This window comes from Hyla sarda, chromosome 5, assembly GCF_029499605.1.
Source record: "Hyla sarda isolate aHylSar1 chromosome 5, aHylSar1.hap1, whole genome shotgun sequence".
Taxonomy (NCBI): domain Eukaryota; kingdom Metazoa; phylum Chordata; class Amphibia; order Anura; family Hylidae; genus Hyla; species Hyla sarda.
Window position 1 is genome coordinate 58481916 of NC_079193.1, and position 22990 is coordinate 58504905.

General features: G+C 40.4%; 1 protein-coding gene across 1 annotated transcript in view; it reads left to right on the forward strand.

The window, feature by feature from the left end:
- The window catches only part of PTPRN2 (protein tyrosine phosphatase receptor type N2), a 1048643-nt gene extending 1027712 nt beyond the window's left edge, over positions 1 to 20931 (forward strand). Inside the window, exons 20-23 of the mRNA XM_056519562.1 lie at positions 3498 to 3551; positions 4617 to 4681; positions 10928 to 11001; positions 20488 to 20931. Coding sequence (XP_056375537.1) covers positions 3498 to 3551; positions 4617 to 4681; positions 10928 to 11001; positions 20488 to 20559 — 265 coding nt within the window. The 3' untranslated portion in view covers positions 20560 to 20931. The remainder of the gene's footprint in view (positions 1 to 3497; positions 3552 to 4616; positions 4682 to 10927; positions 11002 to 20487) is intronic.
- The last annotated feature ends 2059 nt before the right edge of the window (positions 20932 to 22990 follow it).

Consider the following 22990-nt stretch of genomic DNA (forward strand, 5'->3'; position numbering starts at 1 on the left):
ACCAGGTGAGGGCGGCTCCATGTTACTTTTTTGGGACAGTGTGTGTACTGTATAGGACCCTGAAGAAGCTCCTGTCCTCTACATAGACCAGTGTTTCCCAAGCAGGGTGCCCCCAGCTGTTGCAAAACTACAACTCCCAGCATGCCCGGACAGCCAAAGGCTGTCCGGGCATGCTGGGAGTTGTAGTTTTGCAACAGCTGGAGGCTCCCTACTTGGGAAACACTGACAGACAGTGATTTACAGCTCCCAGCAGATCTTTATTACTTTATATGTAAGGATTTGCTTTATCTGTATTAGTTATCTACTTATTTTTCTTTAACTCTCACTTTTTCCTATTTTTGGATGACATTTTGGGGGCTTCAGAACCAATTACCAAGTTTCCATAGAGTTCTGGTCTCAACATACAATGGTTTCAACATACAATGGTCGTCCCAGAACCAATTAATATTGTAACTTGAGGGACCACTGTACTACCTGACACATGTGTATATAGTCTCCTGCATTAGTCATTGGATAACTTGTCATTTTGTATCTTAGTTGCATTCTAATGTTTATATAAGAGATATAAGAGATTCTACTATGACAATAGTTCCATATTTAGGTTTACCTTTGGGGCCTTCAACAATATATTAGGTAAATACCTCAGCAGAAATGTCCTTATATGTCTTTATTATCATGCATCCGTTGCAAATGGCATCATTACTTAACAAAAAGCATGGAATATATGGAAAAGTCAGCAGATATAGGATGGAGACTGCTCATTTAGGTGTGGGGCATGAAGTCTACGGGCCCAAACTGTAGACATTGCTGGTTGGATAGAGCACATGGAATGTTCCTTGGTTCCATGTCCCTAAAGTGTAACTCCAATGATGGTGCTGCGGCAGGATATCGGTTTAAATCTCCGGGTAACTTCATAGCCCAAGACTTGCCAGAGATTACAGTGATCAGTATATAGATTTGCCTGAAGTACCAGACTATGAGACTTTCAGCAAATTCTTTTCCTGATGACTGTATTCTTAGGCAAGTCTTAGGCTATAAAGTTGGCAGGAGATTTAAACAGAAATCCGGCCACTGCACCATCATCGGAGTTATGCTTTAAAAGGGGAGTCTATTTTTACTTGCCAATCTGTGTTTAAAAAAATAAAAAAAAGCCGTACTCTTCTGCCTGATCCCCTGCCACACTGCTATTCAGATGGTTCTGTCCTAATCTTACATTTCTGGTCCCCATTTTAGCACAAGGAAATACTTGCTCAGCCAATCACTGGCTGAGGTAGGTCATTACTGAAGCCAATAGTTGGCCAAGTGGTCTTATCCTGTGTGTTAAAGGGTTACTCCTCGGAAGTAAATGTTCCGAATGCTGTTTTTGTGCCGTGGGTGTCGGCCGCGCCCCCTCAATGCAAGTGTATGGGTGGGGACGTGACTGCCCTCACGCCCCTTCCCATAGACTTGCATTGAGGGGGTGTGGTCATGATGTCATGAGGGGTGTGGCCGAGAAAACGGCGAGAACACAGCGTTCAGAACATTTACTTCCGAACGCTGGCCAGTGGAGTACCCCTTTAAAAGGACAACAGGAAGTATTGATCAGTGGGTACCATCAGAACGGCAGTACCTGGGGATTTTTAAGATGAGTACAGCTTCTTTTTGTTATTTTAGTATTTTTATTTGAGCAATTATTATAGTTATTTGGTGTAAAGTTTGACCTAAATTTTACCCTCTAGTTTTGTCCTAGTTCTAATATCCAAGGCCAACACAGCATTCTTATGAGGCAAAGACCACTGTAGCTCCAATTTTAAAATCAATAACTTTTTTTTACCTGACCTAATTTTTTTTACATATATTTCAAGCAAATTAGAATATTCAAATTTTCCCCTAGACAATTATGGCAAGATAGATATTTACTAGGACACCTACGACAAGCAGAAATTCATCTTAGTTTACAATTTATGATGTCCCAGTCAATAATTCTCCTTATGTCTTGCAGACATTGGTATCTAATGTATCCCCTACAATTATTTCATTTACAATTCACCACTTGTCCGTGTACTCACAATAGATATAATAACCACAGAATTCGTCTTGCCGGACGCTATTGAGAATATCATGATAAAACTGCTCATTAAATTTCTTCTGACTGCACAGTGGGTCTCGCCCAACAATTCGTCCGGCGCTGTCATATCAATGATGAAGCAGTCAGACACTAAAGATTGAGATCTCTGTGTTCCAAATCTGCGGTTTTATTTGTGTGAGCTTACAACGGGTTTCTCAGCAATTCACCAGACACAAACCATTATTTCTTGTAGCTGGCAAATTAGTATTTCTACCGTTCCCTCGCACACAAATAGAAAAGCCTGGGAAGCTGATTTGTTGAGATAAATAAGTATCTACACATGATTTTTTTTTATTTCTTTATTTTTTTATTTTATTTAAAGATTGTGGACTGATTAACTTCTTCAACAATGAGTGAAACGTTTCAGCTGTCAAACTATTTTTATATTGAATGACATTTTCAATACATTTCTTATGACTCTGGACATAACTAGGTATTATTGATTATATATAATATTTCTATTCAATTCAATGGAGTACCAAAAAAATAACACAATAAATTTCACAATAGATGTGTATAAAAATGTAAAATAAAAAACATATATAATACATATTTTTTTTATTAAATAAATATACAAATTTCTCTCGTCTATCATGTTTGTTTATTTCCAGATTTCCTTTTTTTTTTTATTTAGTTTCCATTTTGTCCTTCACTCCCTCCCCTTTGTACCTCTGCTTTTTCATTTTTCCACTTTCTCTGTTGGTTCCTCCCAAGGACCCTTAACATTTTTAGCAACAGCATTTCATTAAACCTTTTGTATACCAAGTCTTTTGATACAACTGTTACTATTATCTCCTTTTGTCTTGCTTATCTTGGCTGCTGTAGAGATTTGCTACATAAAGAAAAAAAACAACGCCTTACAAATTCACCCCAAAAAAATAAAAAATAACGTGTTCTTAAGATAGAAAGATGAGTTTACCAAAACTTTGTTTTTTGTAGCAAGTAATACATTGTGGTATCTAACAAAGGAAAATATGCATTCTATGTCATAGTTTATGATTATGAAGTAGTTAAAACTCTTTTAACAATCAAATGTAAAACTTTTTTAAAGCTATAGCTGAAATGTGAAAATGTAACTTTAACAAAGGTGTGAAATTTGTTCTCCCACATATATGCGTCAACACTAGAAGATTAAAGAGTGTCCTTGTGTAGGTGTAATCCATTATTTCACATTTATTTGTTTTTGCGAAGTTTTCAAGTGATGATTTTCCTAATTGTTTGGAAAATAACAGTTGTTACCAATTTATTTTGAATTTAAATGTGTTAGAATCTATTAAGTTTTCGGCATTTGTATTTGCTTTTTCGTATTTTACAGGCGTTATTGGATGTTTACTGTTGTGAATGGAGTGGACAAGGGCTAATCATTTTTTCGTCTTTTTTTTTGTTATAGGAAAGTTAACAAGTGTTACAAGGGGCGTTCCTGTCCTGTAATAGTCCACTGCAGGTAAGTATAGCTCTCTGAGACAACTCGAGCTTTGACAAGAGTTTGGTCTCATGCACATGGAGCCTGTATGAAGGCACGTACGTCACCCTTCAGTTCCATACCACATTTTCTGCCATATGGTGCCTCCATATGGTGCCCTGTTATGGAGATTTTCTCACCTAGAAGCATAACATAAAACAGAGAAGGTACTTTGGCATTCAATTGTGCATGGTATATTCTCTGTATTCCTCCGTACTGAGTCAGGGGTAAAATAGGACTCCATTGACTTTTTACTGGACTGTGTTATAGCTTTGTACAACCCTGGGGACGTACTTTGACATAATACGGTCATGTGCATGAGACCAAAAGTCAGTAGGGTAAACAAAGCATTTAAAGTACTGAAAACATAAAATGTAAAAACATTATGTGCATCATACAGAATTGGGTACAGTAACTACAGTATATCATTTTTATATGTTTTACATATACTGTACAAGACAATTTTAAAGTAAATGGATACTTAAAGTGCAAGTTCATACAAGGTATTATTTTAAAGAGTTCAAACAGCATTCAGTGCAGTTATTCCTATTTTGATAATTTTATTTTAGACACTTTGCTATTTGATTTACCCCCCCCCCCCCCCCCTCTCCTGGGTGCACCGAGCACAGTGCCTCAATTCACAACTGAAAGAAATGAATTCCTACAGAATCCCCTCTGCTCATGCTGCTTTTAGTAGTCTCTTATTGCACTTTCTTTTGGAGTTTATTTATTTACATTGTAATAGGATTCCACCCGTTAAGAACTTTTTTTTTTATGATTTTCTTCGTCATTTCGTCATAGAAACTAGCTATATGGAACAATGGCTAATCCCAAGTGAACAGCCTGTGTTGATTAAAGGCTTTTTTGGTTCTTTTTGTGTTTTATGCTTTATGTTCCCACCCTCTGTTTTAAAGCTCTTTTTTGCTCAGCTTCACCCATACTTTATTAACAATCAAATTAATAGAGGAGCAACGCCCCTTTGTTTTTTTTTTTGATTTTTTTTTTATCACCATAGAAATGCTAACAAAATTCTCTTGTTATTCACAGCGACGGTGCAGGGAGAAGTGGGACCTATATCCTGATTGACATGGTACTCAATAAAATGGCTAAAGGTGAGCTTCAATAGACCTACCACCTTGTTTCTGCTATATGTATGCAGTTTCCATGGCAACAGGGTACGGTGTTCAGCGGTGGGCCTTATAATGCAGATTAGCAGATTTCCCCTTTTTGTAGGACTTTCGCGGGGGGTTGTGCTGGAATGTGTTGCCTGAATGTGTTTAGGTTATGATAACGGTATTTACTATGGAAATACAAAGTATAGTAACCCGTGAGCTCAAATAAACATAGACAGGAAATTAAAAAATGTCAAACTTTGTGTACTACAAGAAAAACTGCCTTTGTTGCCCACAGCAACCAATCACAGCTCAGCTTTCATGTGACCAGAGCTAATTTTTGTCTCAGACACATTGATAAATCTTGGCCATTGTGTTCTGCATAGTGCAGGGCAAAAGGAGGCCCTAATCTAATTGTTAAAATACAAGGATGACAGTGTAATTATTCCCCCCATTGGCTCCAAAAACTCCAAAGGGGGAGATTTATCACGCTGTCCTATAGTAAAATTCTCTTTCTTGCCCGTAGCAACCAATCACAGCTCAGCTTTCATTTTACAAGAGCATGATGACAAATGAGAGCTGGACTGTGACTTGTTGCTATGGGCAACAAAGAAAATGTTACTATGAGACAACTTGATAAATCTCCTCCAAACTTTCTTTGTTGCCTATAGCAACCAGTAACCGCTAAGCTTTCATTTTATCAAAGCAGTTTAAGAAATATGAGCTGAGCCCTAGTTAATTGCGGTGGGTAAATTACATTTTCATTCAGACAGTTTTTTTTTAAATTATTTATTTATTACCCCTATTATTTGGGAGATAAAAAATCCTGCTATTCCGTATTCTTGTGATATTAATAAAAAAAAGTGTAATGGTTTCCTAAATTGTGCTGTCTACAATTGGACTCTTACAACAGAATTCTTAATGTATATAAATATTATGGATGTAGGTGTTTATGTTATGTATGTAGATAAGATTAACAGAAATTGGGTATAAAAAGTAGTGAAATTCCCCTTTTCATATTAAAAGTATAAAAAGTGTTCAAAAAGTCACATATGATACTGATAAAAACTACAGATCATGGCGCAAAAACTGAGTCCTCATACAGCCCTGTATGTAGAAAAATTAGAAAGTCATAGAAGTCAGAATAAAGCAAATTTAAACATACCTATTTTGTTAAAAAAAAAATGTTTTTAATTAAAAAAAATTTTTGTTGTTGTAAACATGCGGTTTTCATTTAAATTTCCCCCATAAAAATAAATGATGTCTTACAAATTACAATTGGTCTCGCAAAAACCAAGCCTGCATATGGTTCTGTAAATGGAAAAATAAAATTGTTATATCTCTTAAAAGCCGAGGGGGGGAAAAAAAACGCAAAAGTGAAAATTTCGTTTTTCCTTAAAAGGTTAACTGTATGCAAGACTGTGCAACTATTTATTGAAAGAATGTTAAACTTCGCACTGTATTCTAGTGTCTACTTCTTATCTTTTCCCAGGTTATGCTTTTCATTTATAGTTGTTTTTTTACTGCAAATATTTTTATATTTGAGAATGAGAAACGTCAAAGAAAGAAACCCCTTAATAATTCTTTTAGCTGCCCCCTTAAGGAAAGGACAAAGGCATAAACTTGTCCATTACCAGAGAATAAAATTATTGACTGTAAGATGCGAAAGGCTGTAACAATGGGCACTGTGACATCTTTTAAACATTAGCCAAATTAGTTTCAGGCCCATTGTAACAAGATGCGGTAGAAAAAAAGACAAGACTTACAATATATACTATTTATATCTATACAAAAGTAAATGAGTGGGATTTTTTCTAGCTTCAGTCTTTCAGTCACTTAGGTTGACTTTGTTGCATGAACACCAAAGAATGTCATTTATTGACTCCATTCTAGCATGTAATGTCAAATTCCATTTTAAGTGTGTGCTTAGTCTTGCACAATAGAAGACAAGTCATGTGAAACTGGCCGAAGAATGGAGTCACAGGGCTTTCTCAGATTGGTGACCGCCATTTTGTGTTTGACCTACTCCCCTCTGCCAATGGGGTGTGCAATTTGCAATCTGCTGACCTGTTGCTGAGGCTGTAGTTTAACTGAAAGATCAAAGGGCAACGCGGGCATTTCAACCCTGCTGAGGTGGGCCTTTCCCAGGCTGTCACACTGTGAGGCAGCCAAAGGGTTTGTTCTGACAGGAATCTAGGCCCGGTCTGTGAGGCCTATGTCTTCTTTGTCTGGCCTGAGAAGTTTGAGGCCCAGGTTCAGAATCTAGTGTTCATCAAAATGATCAAAGGCCTTGAAGCCTTGGACATGAAATCTTTCTTTCCATTTCCTTTTCTTAAAGAATGAATTGTACAAGTACCAAAGAATGCCATTTTCCAAAGCTTTTATAGTAAGTGCGAGCTCTAACTTCAGAGTCCTTCAGTTGTGCACATAAAAATGTAAGTGCATTTTCAATCTGGACTTGCATCTATGAGTATTTCTTAAAAAAAAAAAAATAGAAGCTTTTACGGATTAAGGCCTTTAATCTTTGAAAGTGAGTTCAGGATAAAAAAAAGGAAGAAAAAGAAGAAGAAAAAAAAACAACCTAGAATGATTTGTGTTTTTGTACGACTGCTAAGTATATTAGAAAGTAGACAATAACGTGTTTAAAAAGAGTGAAAAAAAAAAAAACATAGCATTTTAGTGGGAAAGAAGAAGATCTTTAAGATGACCTTGTTCTTTGTGTAAACATATATGAAAAAAATAAAATAAAATGTTTACTTAATTTACATTTATCAGGATACTTGGATGGCACAGGTCTAAGTGTCAAGCAGCTTTATTGAATCACAAATATTAGCAGCTCTTATGCTAAGGTCGGGGATCTTGACCACTAGAGGAGTTGTCACCATGTTGCATAGAGTCAAAGAAAGTTTAGGCTGCATAGACCAACCCCTTTTGTGCTGCTATGGGTCAATAGGGGGCTACCCCCTACCACACAGTTTGGCGCATCAGTCACTTTGTAGGGATCAATGAGCACCTTTGTAGGTCCCAGTGGCTACTAAACCTCTACCTTGCGGCTCATATATATTGACACTAAAGGCTTTGCAGCACTTTGGCAATTCACGCACAAGTATGAGTCACAGAGCAAATAACGGCTAGGACAACTTGTCATCTTCTATACTTATAATGGTTGTTCTTGAGCACAAGCACTCTAACAGGAGGTGGGTGCAGTAGAGACTTGTTAGCTCCTTAGGTCACCATGCACTCGCTTTATTAATCCATTCAAATGAGAAGGATGGGTATCCCCAGGAGGCAGTCACACATAACTGATTAAGCATCCAACAACAGTCTCACTGGTTCATTCTATAGCTGGAGGGGATATACTTGGCTCAGTACTCATAATGGGAGAGATGTGGATCTCTATAGTGAGTCTCACTCAGACTGTCCATCTGTCACTCCTATAGCAGAGCCCCCACCCTCATGCACAGTTCTAGCTGCACTCCCCACCTACCCCTGCCTCTCCTTACTTTATATCCCCCTTCTTCTCTTTGTCTGCATGTGTGTGTGTGTGTAAGTGCCAAATTTTGATGGCTAGATGGCTAGATTATCAGAGTATCTCCAAAATAGCAGGTATTCCCAGTATACAGTGGTTAGCACTTACGAAAAATAAGGACAACCAGTGAACTGGTGACCAGTCATTGGCATGGGTGTCAAGGCTCACTGATGCACAACTAAAAAACTGTTAATGCTGTCTGTGATAGAAGGGTGCCAAACCCAAAAAAGCACCTACAAATAACCATGTGAGCAGCATCGGAACTGCAACATAGAGAAATGGAAGAAGGTGACCTGGACCATTGAGTCACTTGGTTTTTTAATGGTGATGGTTGGATTTGTGTCACTAACCTAGGAAAGAAATAGAATGCACTATGAGAAGAAGACAAGCTGGTGAAGGTAGTGTTCTGCCAAAAATCATTAGGTCATGTACTTTTTGTCATTCTTATTTTAACAGGTACCACCTATCTAAATAGTGTTGTGAATCAAATTCAAGATAACAGTATTGCACAGCAGTGGTCTCGTTCAGAAGGACAATGTTCCCCAGACCTCACTGCAAAAATTGTTCAGGATTGGTTTAGGGAACATGACAATATGGAATTCAAGGTGATGACTTGAGTCCGGAGATCTCAATACAGTTATCAATCTATGTGATGTGTTTAAAAACAAGTCCAATTCATGGAGGCCCCACCTCACATCTCACTGAACTTTCTCCTGAGATACAAATGTATCCTTAATCCATAGGATAGGAGACAACTAGCTGATTGATGAACAGGAACCCAAGAACAGAGGACAATTGTCCCTCAAATGATTGGACCAGCAACTTGATTATTTTCTAGTGTGGCTTCCGAACATTGCTGTGGATAGGGGATAACATTGCATCATGGGATAAACCCTTTAAAGGATCTGATACTAACATTTTGATGCTGGATACTAGAGAACAGCGAAGTTACAGTAAATTCGACTCATCACCAACTTCTCGGCTCGGCAGTTGATGACTTATCCTGCATAAATTAGTTCAGCTTTCAAGTGCTCCGGTGGGCTGGAAAAGGTGGATACAGTCCTAGGAGAGTCTCCTAGGACTGTATCCCCCTTTTCCAGCCCACCGGAGCACCTGAAGTCTGAACTAATTTATGCAGGCTAAAGTCAGCAATTGCCGAGCCGCGAGGTTCGTGATGAATCCAATTACTGTAACTTTCATTCATCTCTACCGGATACTGCAAGACACCTTCAGAATTCTTGTGGGATCCAGGAGAGTCCAGGAAGGAAATGCTTATTCCTGAAGAAAATAAATGATAAATTTAAAGGGGTACTCCAGTGTGAAACTTTTTTTTTTAAATCAACTGGTGCCAGAAAGTTAAACAGATTTGTAAATTACTTCTATTAAAAAATCTTAATCCTTCCAGTACCTATTAGCTGCTGAATACTACAGAGGAAATTATTTTCTTTTTGGAACACAGTGCTCTCTGCTGACATCACAAGCACAGTGCTCTCTGCTGACATCTCTGTCCATTTTAGGAACTGTCCAGAGCAGCATATGTTTTCTATGGGGATTTTCTCCTACTCTGGACAGTTCTTAAAATGGACAGAGGTGTCAGCAGAGAGCACTGTGCTCGTGATTCAGCAGAGAGCTCTGTGTTCCAAAAAGATAATGATTTCCTCTGTAGTATTCAGCAGCTAATAAGTACTGGAAGGATTCTGATTTTTTAATAGAAGTAATTTACAAATCTGTTTAACTTTCTGGCACCAGATAATTTATAAAAAATAAAAGTTTTCCACCAGAGTACCCCTTTAATGTCTGGTAGAGGAACTGAAACTTGTCAAATCCTACTATAGTCTCAAAGTGGTTGTTACCTCTTTGTGATCTTTTGAGCAAGAAAGGACTTGGTAGAGATGTAAATATGACATCCCACAAAAAATATCAGGATCCTAAATTTGGGGATAATTTAAAGTATAATGATATATTCATAAACATATAGTTAGTCACCGTATATTTCCATGCTGTAGCTGGAATATTGTTTTTGTCCAGCTTGTCTACAACGATTTTCGAAATAATAAATATTTATGGCTAATGTCCGGTTTCTCAGGAATATAATCAACCTGTAAGCCTATGTGATTAAAATATAAATTCTATATGTATAAGAGTGTAAAGGGCATCAAGCCTGTAAGCTTCAAGTGCCTATAGAGAATGGGGGAGGAAGGTTTGTGGTCGTTGATGTTCTCCTCATCCTCTTCCTTTCTTCTTCTAGAAGCTTTATATAATGCTAGTTATTGGCTGTTATTTCTTAATGGGTTTTATATGTTACAACACAACAATATTGATACTGTCTCCTTTCACTAATCTTTTATTAAACATCCTTACTGCTTTGATGTATAGAGAAAGTGTCTTAAAACTCACTCAACGTTGCAGCGATTGTGCCTTTATTTCAGCAGACGGTAATGGTCTTTATGCGCGAGATTGTGGTGCGGCAACACACAATAGGCAGACCTCTCTGGAGAGTCCTCTTTTTTTTTTCCTGTGTTGATGATAATCAAAGCTATACTCCTCTTTTTCTGTATGAACATCACAATTGCATCTGTCTGGCATGTCCACTGAGGCATGAATTAATATTTTTCAATTGGTCTGTTGTCCGAGGGGAACCAGCTAGGAAGAGATTGACAGATGCAGCTTGAATTATCTTGTGCTTAGAACTCAGCCCAATTTGTGGTTTGTTGCAGGTGCTAAAGAGATTGATATTGCTGCTACCCTGGAGCACTTGAGAGACCAGCGACCAGGAATGGTGCAGACAAAGGTACTGTCAATAACACCAGGGGGATAAAAAGTATATGAAAGCTTCTTCAGTAATTGTTTCTATGTTAAAGAGAATGCAGATTCTGACCTAGTTTAGTGCTCATGACTAGCTGGATTACTTTGCATATATCTCAAGTGAGCCGGTCTAAAGATGTATCTGAGCTCTTTTTCTGTTTACATGAATTCTCCGAGGGCCGAGGTAGAAATCCATAACAATTAATATGAAATAGGATACAAAAAGAAACAATAACCTTCTCGAAGCTAATCAGGATCACCTATCAAGGTCTAATATACAGGATGTACTCTCGGCTAGAGAGGAAATTAGAATGTGCTATTTTTAATTCAGGGTATCTCTGTTTCCATCCTGTATTGTCTGCACATGCAATGGGTTTCCTAATGAAAACCAAAACAAAAGACGCTACATTCTTGTCAATTTTCCAACCGGGAGTAAATCGTAATTAAATACACTTTTAGCAGAAGAGTCAGATTTCAGCTCCTCATCCATATTGAATATTTCCTTCACAGGGAAGGATGTAAAATCTTAGAAGAGCCCAGTATACGTAAAAATATCAGATCTGACTGGTTTCATGTGTCAGTGAGTTAGAGAGTTTATCAATTAGACAACTATGAAAATTACATATAAAATAGATGAGGGGGAAAATGCGGCATACAAGAAACGGGGAGAATCCAGGGAAGATCAATAAAACAATATTGACTTCCATTGAAATGAACACATTCCACAGTATATTTGGTTTCATGCATTTTGATGGAAGAAGGGTAGGATGGTAAGTGCTATAAGATAATAATAATAATAATAATAATGACTTATTAGGAATAAATGGAACATTTTAAATGTTAATATTTGAGTAAAATGTATAATACGGCTCATGCACATTGGCACAGAGCCTGTACAGCAGTGCCCTATAGGTCCATAGTAAGGAGGCTTTGTTGGGCACCATTTGGGAGATTTATCAAATCCTGTGGAGAGGCAAAGTTACCCAGTTGCCCATAGCAACCAATCAGCTTGCTTCTTGAATTTTTCAAAGGCCTTGTTGCGAATGTAAGAACGATCTGATTGCTTGCTATGGGCAACCGGGCAACTTTGCAACTTTATGTAATATGGGGGAGATTTATCAAAACCTGCCCAGAGGGAAAATTTGCTGAGTTGCCCTTAGCAACCAATGAAATAGCTGCTTTCACTTTTCAAAATGTCTCTGGAAAAATAAAAGAAGCCATTTGATTGGTTGCTATGGGCAACTCAGCAACTTATCCTTTGGGCAGGTTTTGATAAATCTCCCTTTATGTATGGGCAGTTATATCATTAGGGCATCCCTGAAGAAGTCCATCCTCCTTAATTCTCTCTTTCAAGTACATGTATGGACAGTCATTAGGCTATGACTAAGGATTTTGGATGATCCAAAATGCATCAGTACGGTGTCCAAATTATGACACATCATGAGGCGTCAAACAAACCTCCGTCACACCTCAGACAAACCTCCCTCAGCTCTCAGCCAAACCTCCGTCAGACTTCAGACATCAGCCGGACAGCAGTTAAAGTTTTCAAGTTTTCCAGCCTCCCTACACTAACTGCGTAGCGGAGGAAAGCAGAGCATGTGCTCTGGGCAGTACGGACAGAGCTGAGGGAGGTTCGTCTGAAGTGTGACAGAGGTTTGTCTGAGTTATGAACGAGGTTTGTCTGAGGCATGACCGAGGTTTGGCTGGGAGCTGAGGGCTGAGGGAGGTTTGTCTGAGAGCTGAGGGAGGTTCGTCTGAGGTGTGACGGAGGTTTGTCTGAGAGCTGAGGGCTGAGTGAGATTTGTCTGAGGTGTGACGGAGGTTTGTCTGAGAGCTGAGGGCTGAGGGAGGTTCGTCTGAGGTGTGACGGAGGTTTGTCTGAGAGCTGAGGGGGGTTCGTCTGAGGTGTGACGGAGGTTTGTCTGGGAGCTGAGGGCTGAGGGAGGTTTGTCTGAGGTCTGACGGAGGTTTGTCTGAGAGCTGAGGGCTGAGGGAGGTTCGTCTGAGGTGTGACGGAGGTTTGTCTGAGAGCTGAGAGCTGAGGGAGGTTTGTCTGAGGTCTGACGGAGGTTTGTCTGAGAGCTGAGGGCTGAGGGAGGTTCGTCTGAGGTGTGACGGAGGTTTGTCTGAGAGCTGAGGGCTGAGGGAGGTTTGTCTGAGGTCTGACGGAGGTTTGTCTGAGAGCTGAGGGCTGAGGGAGGTTCGTCTGAGGTGTGACGGAGGTTTGTCTGAGAGCTGAGGGAGATTTGTCTGAGGTGTGACGGAGGTTTGTCTGAGGGCTGAGGGAGGTTCGTCTGAGGTGTGACAGAGGTTTGTCTGAGAGCTGAGGGCTGAGGGAGGTTCGTCTGAGGTGTGACGGAGGTTTGTCTGAGAGCTGAGGGAGGTTTGTCTGAGATGTGACGGAGGTTTGTGTGGCGCCTGATGATTTCCTAATATGGATACTGTACATCAGCATTGTTATCCTGTCTGCTGTATCCTACCACATGACTAAATAAAGTGTTCCTGCCTTATTGCATCATTACCTCTGGACCTTTACATGGATATGGACAGTTAGGGTTATGTTCACACAGGGGGATAAAAAAACTCCCTTTTTTTCAGTACGGCACTGTGACTTTCTCCGGGTCTCAGTCAGCGCAGGGGGAAGGGGCCCTGCCCTAAATCTCTGATTGATTTCAATGGGAGCTTCAGAGCGTAACTAAATGAAAATAAGTGACATGTCTCTTCTTTGTTTTTTTTTTACGTGGTTTGACATCTCCCATAGAAGTCAATGGGAGAAGTGTTTTTTTTTTTTAAGTGAACCTGCATGATTTTCAAGGCAGCAATCGGTGTGTCAACAACCATGGGGTAATGCCCAGGTGAACATACCCTTACAAACAGGATCTGAGTTCCACTGCTTCAGGGGAAGATGAGGAGGAGGAGGAGGAGATGGAGGTCCCTGTATCTCTGCTTCAGGAAGACAGTAATAATAATAGTAATAGTGTCCATTAATTTGACACTGACATCACTGGATCTGTTAGATGGATTCTGGCGATAATGCCATACGTTAGCATGTCTCCCCTGTAGGCTTATATGTTATCCGTATAAAGAAGTTTTCCCAACCAGTGTTCCTCCAGCTATTGCAAAACTACAACTCCCAGCATGCCCGGACAGCCTTTGGCTGTCCGGGCATGCTGGGAGTTGTAGTTTTGCATCAGCTGGAGGAACACTGATTGTAAAACACTGGTATAAAGGATTCAGTTTTCTTAGAGGATCCTGAAGTATGGAAAACATAGTCTACTATGATCTTCCTACTTCATTTTTGCCATAGATTGACATATACCTGCCAGACGGAGACCAAAAAGGACAACCTTGTGGCCACCATCTCACAATGGACTCCTATGGACACATTTGGAGGGGGAGATTTATCAAAACCTGTCCAGAGGAAAAGTTGCTTAGTTGCCCATAGCAACCAATCGCTTCTTTCACTTCTCAGAGGCCTTTTCAAAAGTGAAAGAAGCGATCTGATTGGTTGCTATGGGCAACTAAGTAACTTTTCCTCTGGACAGGTTTTGATAAATCTCCCCTAAATTAGTGTGTATGTGCGGAAATTTCCAACATACTTGCTAAACTTGGGGGAAAACCTGATGTAAATGAGATATTATTTAGCTACGTTCCGATAACACAGCGGAATAGTTTTATGAATGGTGGACCTCTGTTGGTCCTACTTCATATTACTTTACATAATACACAATGGCCCTTATTTACTAAGAGTGTTGTGTAGGTTTCTTTGTGGGTTTTAATTCCCTACAATTTATTTTCCACGATATAAAGTTTCTCTACATTTTCCACTTTTCCTACATTTTGCTTTTTTTTTACACATGTTCTGATCTGTGGGGTTTTCCTCAGCTCAAATCCACCACATTTTCTGTGGAAACCTTAGTAAATATGTTGGGTTTTTGTGAAAATATCGGGGACACGCCCCTTTTCAGAGACAACGCCCCCTTTTCCAGGCAACCACGCCCCCTTTTGGGTTTTCCTCAGCTCAAATCCACCACATTTTATGTGGAAACCTTAGTAAATATGTTGGGTTTTTGTGAAAATATCGGGGACATGCCCCTTTTCTGAGACCACACCCCTTTCCCAGGTGACCACGCCCCTTTTTGGGTTTTCTTAGCAAAATGGAGAGTTAGCCGGGGTTTTTTCAATTCTGGCGCAAATTCTGAGTGCAAAATCTGGCGCAGACAGAATTTCTGCCGCACAACCCGACAAAACATGTCGGGTTTGCAATAGTAAATGAGGGCCAATGTGTAAACATTAGGAATCAGTCTGCAAAAATTGCAAAAAGGCTGTTTTGTATTTTGGTCACAAATTTAGTTATTATATTCAAAGCATAAACAAGGAAAAAGTCCGCTCACCTACTCCAGCATGCAAGTTCACGATTCCCCTCCGGTCCAGGTGCTGTCAGGGCGTTGCTTCCGCAAACAAGGTAGGTAGGAAACAAGACTTCACTCACTGAGGAGCATGGAATCCTCAGCACTTCTGGACACCGGTAATTGTAAAATACAAACACTTTATTTATTTCTTCATTAAAAACATAGTAGGGGTGCAAAATGGGTAAAATCAGACCAGACTGGTCTGATTTTACCCATTTTGTATCCCTACTATGTTTTTAATGAAGAAAGAAATAAAGTGTTTGTATTTTACAATTACCGGTGTCCAGAAGTGCTGAGGATTCCATGCTCCTCAGTGAGTGAAGTCTTATTTCTTACTTAAAGGGGTTATCCAGGAAAAAACTTTTTTTTTAATATATATATCAACTGGCTCCAGAAAGTTAAACAGATTTGTAAATTACTTCTATTAAAAAATCTTAATCCTTTCAGTACTTATGAGCTTCTGAAGTTAAGGTTGTTCTTTTCAGTCTAAGTGCTCTCTGATGACACATGTCTCGGGAACCGCCCAGTTTAGGAGCAAATCCCCATAGCAAACCTCTTCTAAACTGGGCGGTTCCCGAGACAGGTGTCATCAGAGAGCACTTAGACAGAAAGGAACAACCTTAACTTCAGAAGCTCATAAGTACTGAAAGGATTACGATTTTTTAATAGAAGTAATTTACAAATCTGATTAACTTTCTGGAGCCAGTTGATATATAAAAAAAAAGTTTTTTTTTCCTGGATAACCCCTTTAAGTTATACAATAATTCCATCTATAAACTAGAAAACAATTTTCATAGGTGAACATGTTTTATTTATTTGTTTTAAATGACTAGGTCAGCATATTCATTAAGACACATGTTGACCAGGGATGACCATAGATGAGATGGGGCACCATAGTAAAAATTTTAACCCGCCCTTTATTTACTGCAACCTGACACTACCACATTAAGGCAGCCTGGATGGGAATGTCCAGGGCCGCCTCTGTCTATAGGCAAAATAGGCAGCTGCCTAGGGCACCCTCTTGAGTACGGCGCTGCTCTGTCCGCTGCAAGAAACTTTGCAAGCCAGCATCTTAACCACCCGCTCACAGCCAGCACCACTCCCACCGAACTGACATCCTGACAGCGTGCACCCAATACAACCCCCCGGTACCATAATAATTAGCATTTTTTCAGTCTACAAGAGAAGCGCAGCACCACTGCATGCAGCACTCCTCTGTGAGGTCCGTCCAGCATCCTGACAGCACTTACGTCTCATCACATCTGTCTCTCTGACACCCCTCTTTCCAGTGTGTCACCTCAATAAGATGGAGATATTACATGAGGAGGGGGTTTGTTACAGTGTGTCACCACAATAGTAGGGTGATTACATGAGGAGGAGATTTGTGTTACCCTAAGAGTAAGGAGATTACATGGGGAGGGGGTTTGTGTCAGTGGGGTGTCAATGGATGGGGTCGAGGGGGTGGCAATATTAGCTTTTGCCTAGGGTGGCAGATATCCTTGCACCTGCCCTGGGAATCTCCTTTCAGATGTCTCTTGGAGCAATTCTTCAACCTTGTTTTTGAACTTTGTAGATCCTGTAAAAAGCTGACCTCTGCATTGGCTCTTAGTTTCCATTGGCTCTTAGTGCCCATTAATATTAGTCATTCGTAGCTGTACCCCCTGACTGTAGCGGCACCACCAAAGCCACATGCACTATCCCTCCAGTAAATAAACACTGTAGGATGACAGTCACCTGCAGAGCCAAAAAATTATAATATCCCATAAATATTCCTGCTAATAGATTTTCATTTTTTTGGATGTGATGATTTTGTCACCGTTCAGACACAGATTAATGATTAAAGCGAATAGTAAACGTGAAATGACAACCCATTTAATAAGTTGACCCAAATACAGTGTTTGACCTTTTGTTAATGATTTTTTTCTTTTTTCTTTTTCCTCATGATGGATTTTCTATTAACAATAAAAAAAAAATAGCAAAAAAAGGAAACAAAAAAAGCCAATTAAATGTGAATATTCTGTAAACAAGCCATGTGCGGCCATCCTGTCATGGGCTACGTGGTAATCACATTTCCATTCTGTTTCCAGACAGTTACACTGCCCAAATCTCTCATGGAAATGCCTGGTAAATTATAAGTATCTGATTACTTGCCAGGGCCGGGCGCTCTCAGGAGAATTAGACTTGATGGATTTAAACAAACCGCACTATTTGCCGACAGAATACAAATAAGAATTTGTAGGCTTTCTGATTATTTTAAGTCTTAGGATTAAAAATCAGGTTAGAAATGCCAATTAGAAGAAGTCCCCAGGCAAACAGCCACCCAAATTACTACACCAATAATGTAGTGTTCACAGCCGGCATAAACTATTGTTATTATTTTCAAGGATCGCAATGGATTCCCATTGCAATATTTCTCTTTAGTATAAAAAATAAACAAAAATGGCCTACTGTGTATTGTACTGGCAATTACGGTTATTGGTGTTTTATAGTACATTCCCCTAGCTTTCAATTTTCCTAGTCTCCCTCTTTTACTGGTACCTTTCTAAAAGAATGTATACACTTCCCTGACCCTCTAAGGTAATGTTTCCCGACCTGTGAGGAACATTGCAAATTCCCATCATGCCTTGATAGCTGATGGCTTTTAATGTACCTTTCTCATAGTGCACATGAATTGTAATGACTCAATAAGGCGGTGTTGCCCAACCTATGGCTCCCTGGCTGTAGCAAAACTCCATTCATCCATTGTTTGGCATAGCAAGCGGTGTAGGGAGTGGGTTGATGCATAGTAGAGGATAGAAAAGATAGCTTGTAGGAGATGAAACATTGGCTATACACAATAGAGATGCGTTGACCAAACCTGCCAAATTCTGAGGGACTGGCCAACCATATTCTATGCATTGGGTTCTCCCGAATCTCTCCATGGTATGTGTTGGGGAAGAGATAGCTGGGGCATGTTGGATTTTGGCTGCCTAATTCTTTTCTCCTCCAGGTATGTCTGGCTGTAGCCATCTCTCCACACTGAGCATGGAAACAGATATATAACTATATTATGTGTATGGCCAGGTTTAGGCAATGAAGGCGGTGTACACCTTTGCAACATATGTTTTCTGCTCCTTCATCTTATTGCTGACCTACAGGTATTAGGATTGTAAGAAGAGGAGGCAAATGAATACAGGATGTAGCAAATGAGACACACAGGAGCTGTATACACAAATGGAAGGCTATGGGCTCGTTCACACGGCCGTAAATTCATGCCCGTTATGCAATCCATTCAATACTTTCGCAAATGGGTTGCAAACAGCTGGAAAAGAATCCCATTGATGTAAATGGGATTTTATCGCAGTCCTTTGTCACCCGTTTGCTTCCTATTCTGTTTGTTTGCCGTAGAAAAGACTTTGCATGCAGTATTTTTTTATCCGTAAAAAAAAAAACGGATCAAAAGCGGATATAATAAATTTAACATTGAAGTCTATGGGAAACCGATGAGCATTTAATGCCATCCGTTTGCATCCATTTTTTTCAATCTGTTTCTGATCCGTTTTTACTTCTGAGCATGCTCAGAACAAAAAAACATTTTTTTGTTTATTAACTGAACAATAACAGATCCAAACGGATGCAAACAGATAACATCTGTTTGCATCCATTTACTTCTATTTGTTTGTCTGTTAACTCCTTAACGACGCAGGACGTATATTTGCGTCCTGCGCCGGCTCCCGCGATATAACAGTCCCGGTGGCCATCAACAGCCCTAATACCGGACATCACTGATTGCGGTGATTCCTGGTATTAACCCTTCAGACGCGGCAATCAAAGTAGATCGCCGCGTATGAAGTGAAAGTGAAACCTTCCTGGCAGCTCAGTGGTGCTGTTCGGGACTGCTGCTGTGAAATCGCGGCGTCCTGAACAACTTGCAGGACGCACGGAGGATCCCTTCCTGCCTCCTCGCTGTGCTATCGCCGAATGACTGCTCCGTGCCTGAGATTCAGTCGAGCGGCGATAACACTGATCAATGCCATGCTTTTGCATGGCAGTGACTAGTGTAGGAAATCAGTGTGTGCAATGTTATAGTCCCCTATGGGGGCTATAACATTGCAAAAAAAAAAGGGTTAATGAAAATAAAGGGTTAATGTGATTTAACCCCTTCCCTAATAAAAGTCTGATTCACCCCCCCCCCCCCTTTTTCCCATAAAAAAAAACCTATGTAAAGGAAAATAAATATAAACATATGTGGCATCGCCACGTGCATAAATGTCCGAACTATGAAAATATATACTTAATTAAACTGCACGGTCAATGGCGTACGCGCAAAAAAATTCCAAAGTCCAAAATAGCGTATTTTTGGTAACTTTTTATACCATAAAAAATTAATAAGAAGGGATCAAAACAAAGTCTGATCAAAAATATGATGTAATTACCTAGCCTTATGAGGCAGGGGTCTGACATGTAGCAGAGGTGAAGAAGGAGTAGGATGATACATAGATAGAAAATTATAAACTATGTTAGAATAAGAGGATATATATATATAGTTGGTCACACACTAATGTTGGGATTGTCCAACTGTCTAATATGAATGAGGTCAACCTGATTCTCATCTATCGAAGAGCAAACGAAGGATCCGGCATGCTCCATAGAAAGGGAGGGGAGCCGGAGGGGATAGCTATTGTCCGAGCGGAAGCGTATCTGACAGCTGTGTTTTGATGTCCCCAGCTTTAGAGGGACATCAAAACAATTCTGATGGATTTGCTGAAAATATAGTTCTGCAGGAAGAACTACGGCATGATGGATTCATGGGCTTTTTTTTCACGAATGCAAATCATGTGCAGATCTCTGTCGAGAAAGTATTGTCTTATGCATAATGAATGGCTTCTCGGCAATCATGGCGCGTCCTGCAATATCTTCTTGGTGATTGAAGAGCATATTGTGATGATTAGGATTCCCTTTCCCGCTTCTCGCGAAGCTACAACTGCTTAAACGCTAGGAGAGACAATGTTTTTACTGCCCCGTTTTACTGATTATTTTTAGTTTATTCTTTTTTCTTTCTTTCTTTTTTTGTCTTCCAGGAGCAATTCGAGTTTGCGCTGACAGCCGTGGCGGAGGAAGTGAATGCAATACTAAAGGCCCTTCCACAATAAGTGTTTGACATATCTAAGGAATACCCGTTGGGGGGGATCCTTCTCTCAACCTCCCCCATCCCCCCTCTTCTTTTATCAATCTCTTTAAACGTTGTTGGAAATTGTGACCTGGTGTGTGTCATGTATAGTAACCGCACAGAGACAGGTGCCCACCTTCTTGTCCCCTGCTGGGAGGGCCATTTGCTCGCAGCAGCCCAGTGATAGTATATAGGGATACACAACTTTCCTGGTCAGAATAATTGCTTATATATGTCTTCTTTTTTTTTTCTTTTCACTTGAGAAAAATAAAATGTCTTTTTCCTTTTGTTTCTCGCTTGAACATCACCATTGTTATTGTTTATTGTCTCTTATTAAAGCCTCCGCTTTCTTTTGCCCATCGTTATACTGGTAGATAAACTCATTGCAAGCTGCCACATGTCCAATCCCATTATTGCCTGCACCAGCCCTCTTTAAAGGGGTTATCCAGGAAAAAGCTTTTTTTTTTATATATATCAACTGGCTCCAGAAAGCTAAACAGATTTGTAAATTACTTCTATAAAAAAATCTTAATCCTTTCAGTACTTATGAGCTTCTGAAGTTAAGGTTGTTCTTTTCTGTCTAAGTGCTCTCTGATGACACGTGTCTTGGAAACCGCCCAGTTTAGAAGCAAATGCCCATAGCAAACCTCTTCTAAACTGGGCGGTTCCCAAGACACGTGTCATCAGAGAGCACTTAGACAGAAAAGAACAACCTTAACTTCAGAAGCTCATAAGTACTGAAAGGATTAAGATTTTTTAATAGAAGTAATTTACAAATCTGTTTATCTTTCTGAAGCCAGTTGATATATAAAAAAAAAGATTTTTCCTGGATAACCCCTTTAAACAGCAACCTTAAGGCTGTTGCGGAACTACAAGTCGCAGGGTGAACAAAGAAGCCAGCATATTGCATTAACCCATAAACCTGCTTTATTTCCACATGACTTTAAGCAAAACCGTCACTTCTTAGGGACAAGTAACCAACTGAATTTTCTACCCATAGCTTATTAGTTATGGCAGCGTTTCAAAACTACAACTCCCGGCATGCTGGGAGTTGTAGTTTTGAAACAGCTGGAGGCACCTTGGTTGGAAAACACTTCAGTATGATGGTTTTATTCATGGACGTTTCTACAATAAATGAAACCAAGACTTGCTAGAGCATTCTGGGAAATGTAGATCTCGGAACAGTTACAGGTTAGAGACTACTGGCTTATACAATCCTATTAAAGGGAACCTGTCACTCTAAAAATTCAGTCCAATCTGCAGGTATGGTGCTATAGAGAAGGAAGAGCTGAGCAGATTGATATATCATTTGATGGGGAAAGTTACAGGATGACTTGTCATTTATTTATTTAAATCCCTGCTCATTTCGGGCTTAGGAGTCCAGTGGGCGGTCTTAAATGGGTTATTTAAGACTAGAAAAACTGAGCTGATTTCTTCCAAAAACAGCACCACTCCTATGCTCAGGTTGTGTATGGTATTGCAGCTCAGTTCAATTAGAATTAAAGGGGTGCTCCGGCGCTAAGATATCTTATCCCCTATCCAAAGGATAGGGGATAAGATGCCTGATCGCGGGGGTTCCGCCACTGGGGACCCCCGTGATCTTGCACGCAGCACCCCGTTATAATAAGTCCCCGGAGCATGTTCGCTCTGGGTCTGATTACTGGCGATCACGGGGGCTGGAGCATTGTGACATCATGGTCCCACCCCTGTGTGACATCACGCTCCACCCCCTCAATGCAAGCCTTTGGGAGGGGGCATGACAGGAGTACCCCTTGAATAGAGCCAAGTTGTAATACCAGACAAAATAGTCCAATGCCCCTGAAGATCTCAGCGCAGAATAATAAATCATACAACCCTCAAGGTGTAGCTTTTAGAAGCATAATAAAATATACTGTTTTGGGAAGGGGGGGGTCTCTTTTTGGGGTTTTCCCCTGTAGAGGGTAACCTCTTAAAGGGGTACTCCGCCCCTAGACATTTTATCCCCTATCCAAAGGATAGGGGATAAGATTTCAGATCACTGCGGTCCTGCTGCTGGGGACCCCGGGGATCGCCGCTGCGGCACCGCGCTATCATTACAGCACAGAGTGAGTTCGCTCTGTAAGTAATGACGGACGATACAGGGGCCGGAGCATCGTTACGTCACGGCTCCACCCCTTGTGACATCACGGCCCGTCCCCCTAATGCAAGTCTATGGCAGGGGGCATGACGACCGCCACGCCCCCTCCCATAGACTTGTATTGAGGGGGGTGGGGCGTGATGTCACGAGGGGCAGAGCCGTGACGTAACGATGCTCCGGCCCCTGTATTGCCCGTCATTACTTACAGAGTGAACTCGCTCTGTGCTGTAATGATAGCGCGGTGCCGCAGCGGGGATCCCGGGGCTCACCAGCAGAGGGACCGCGGCGATCTGAAATC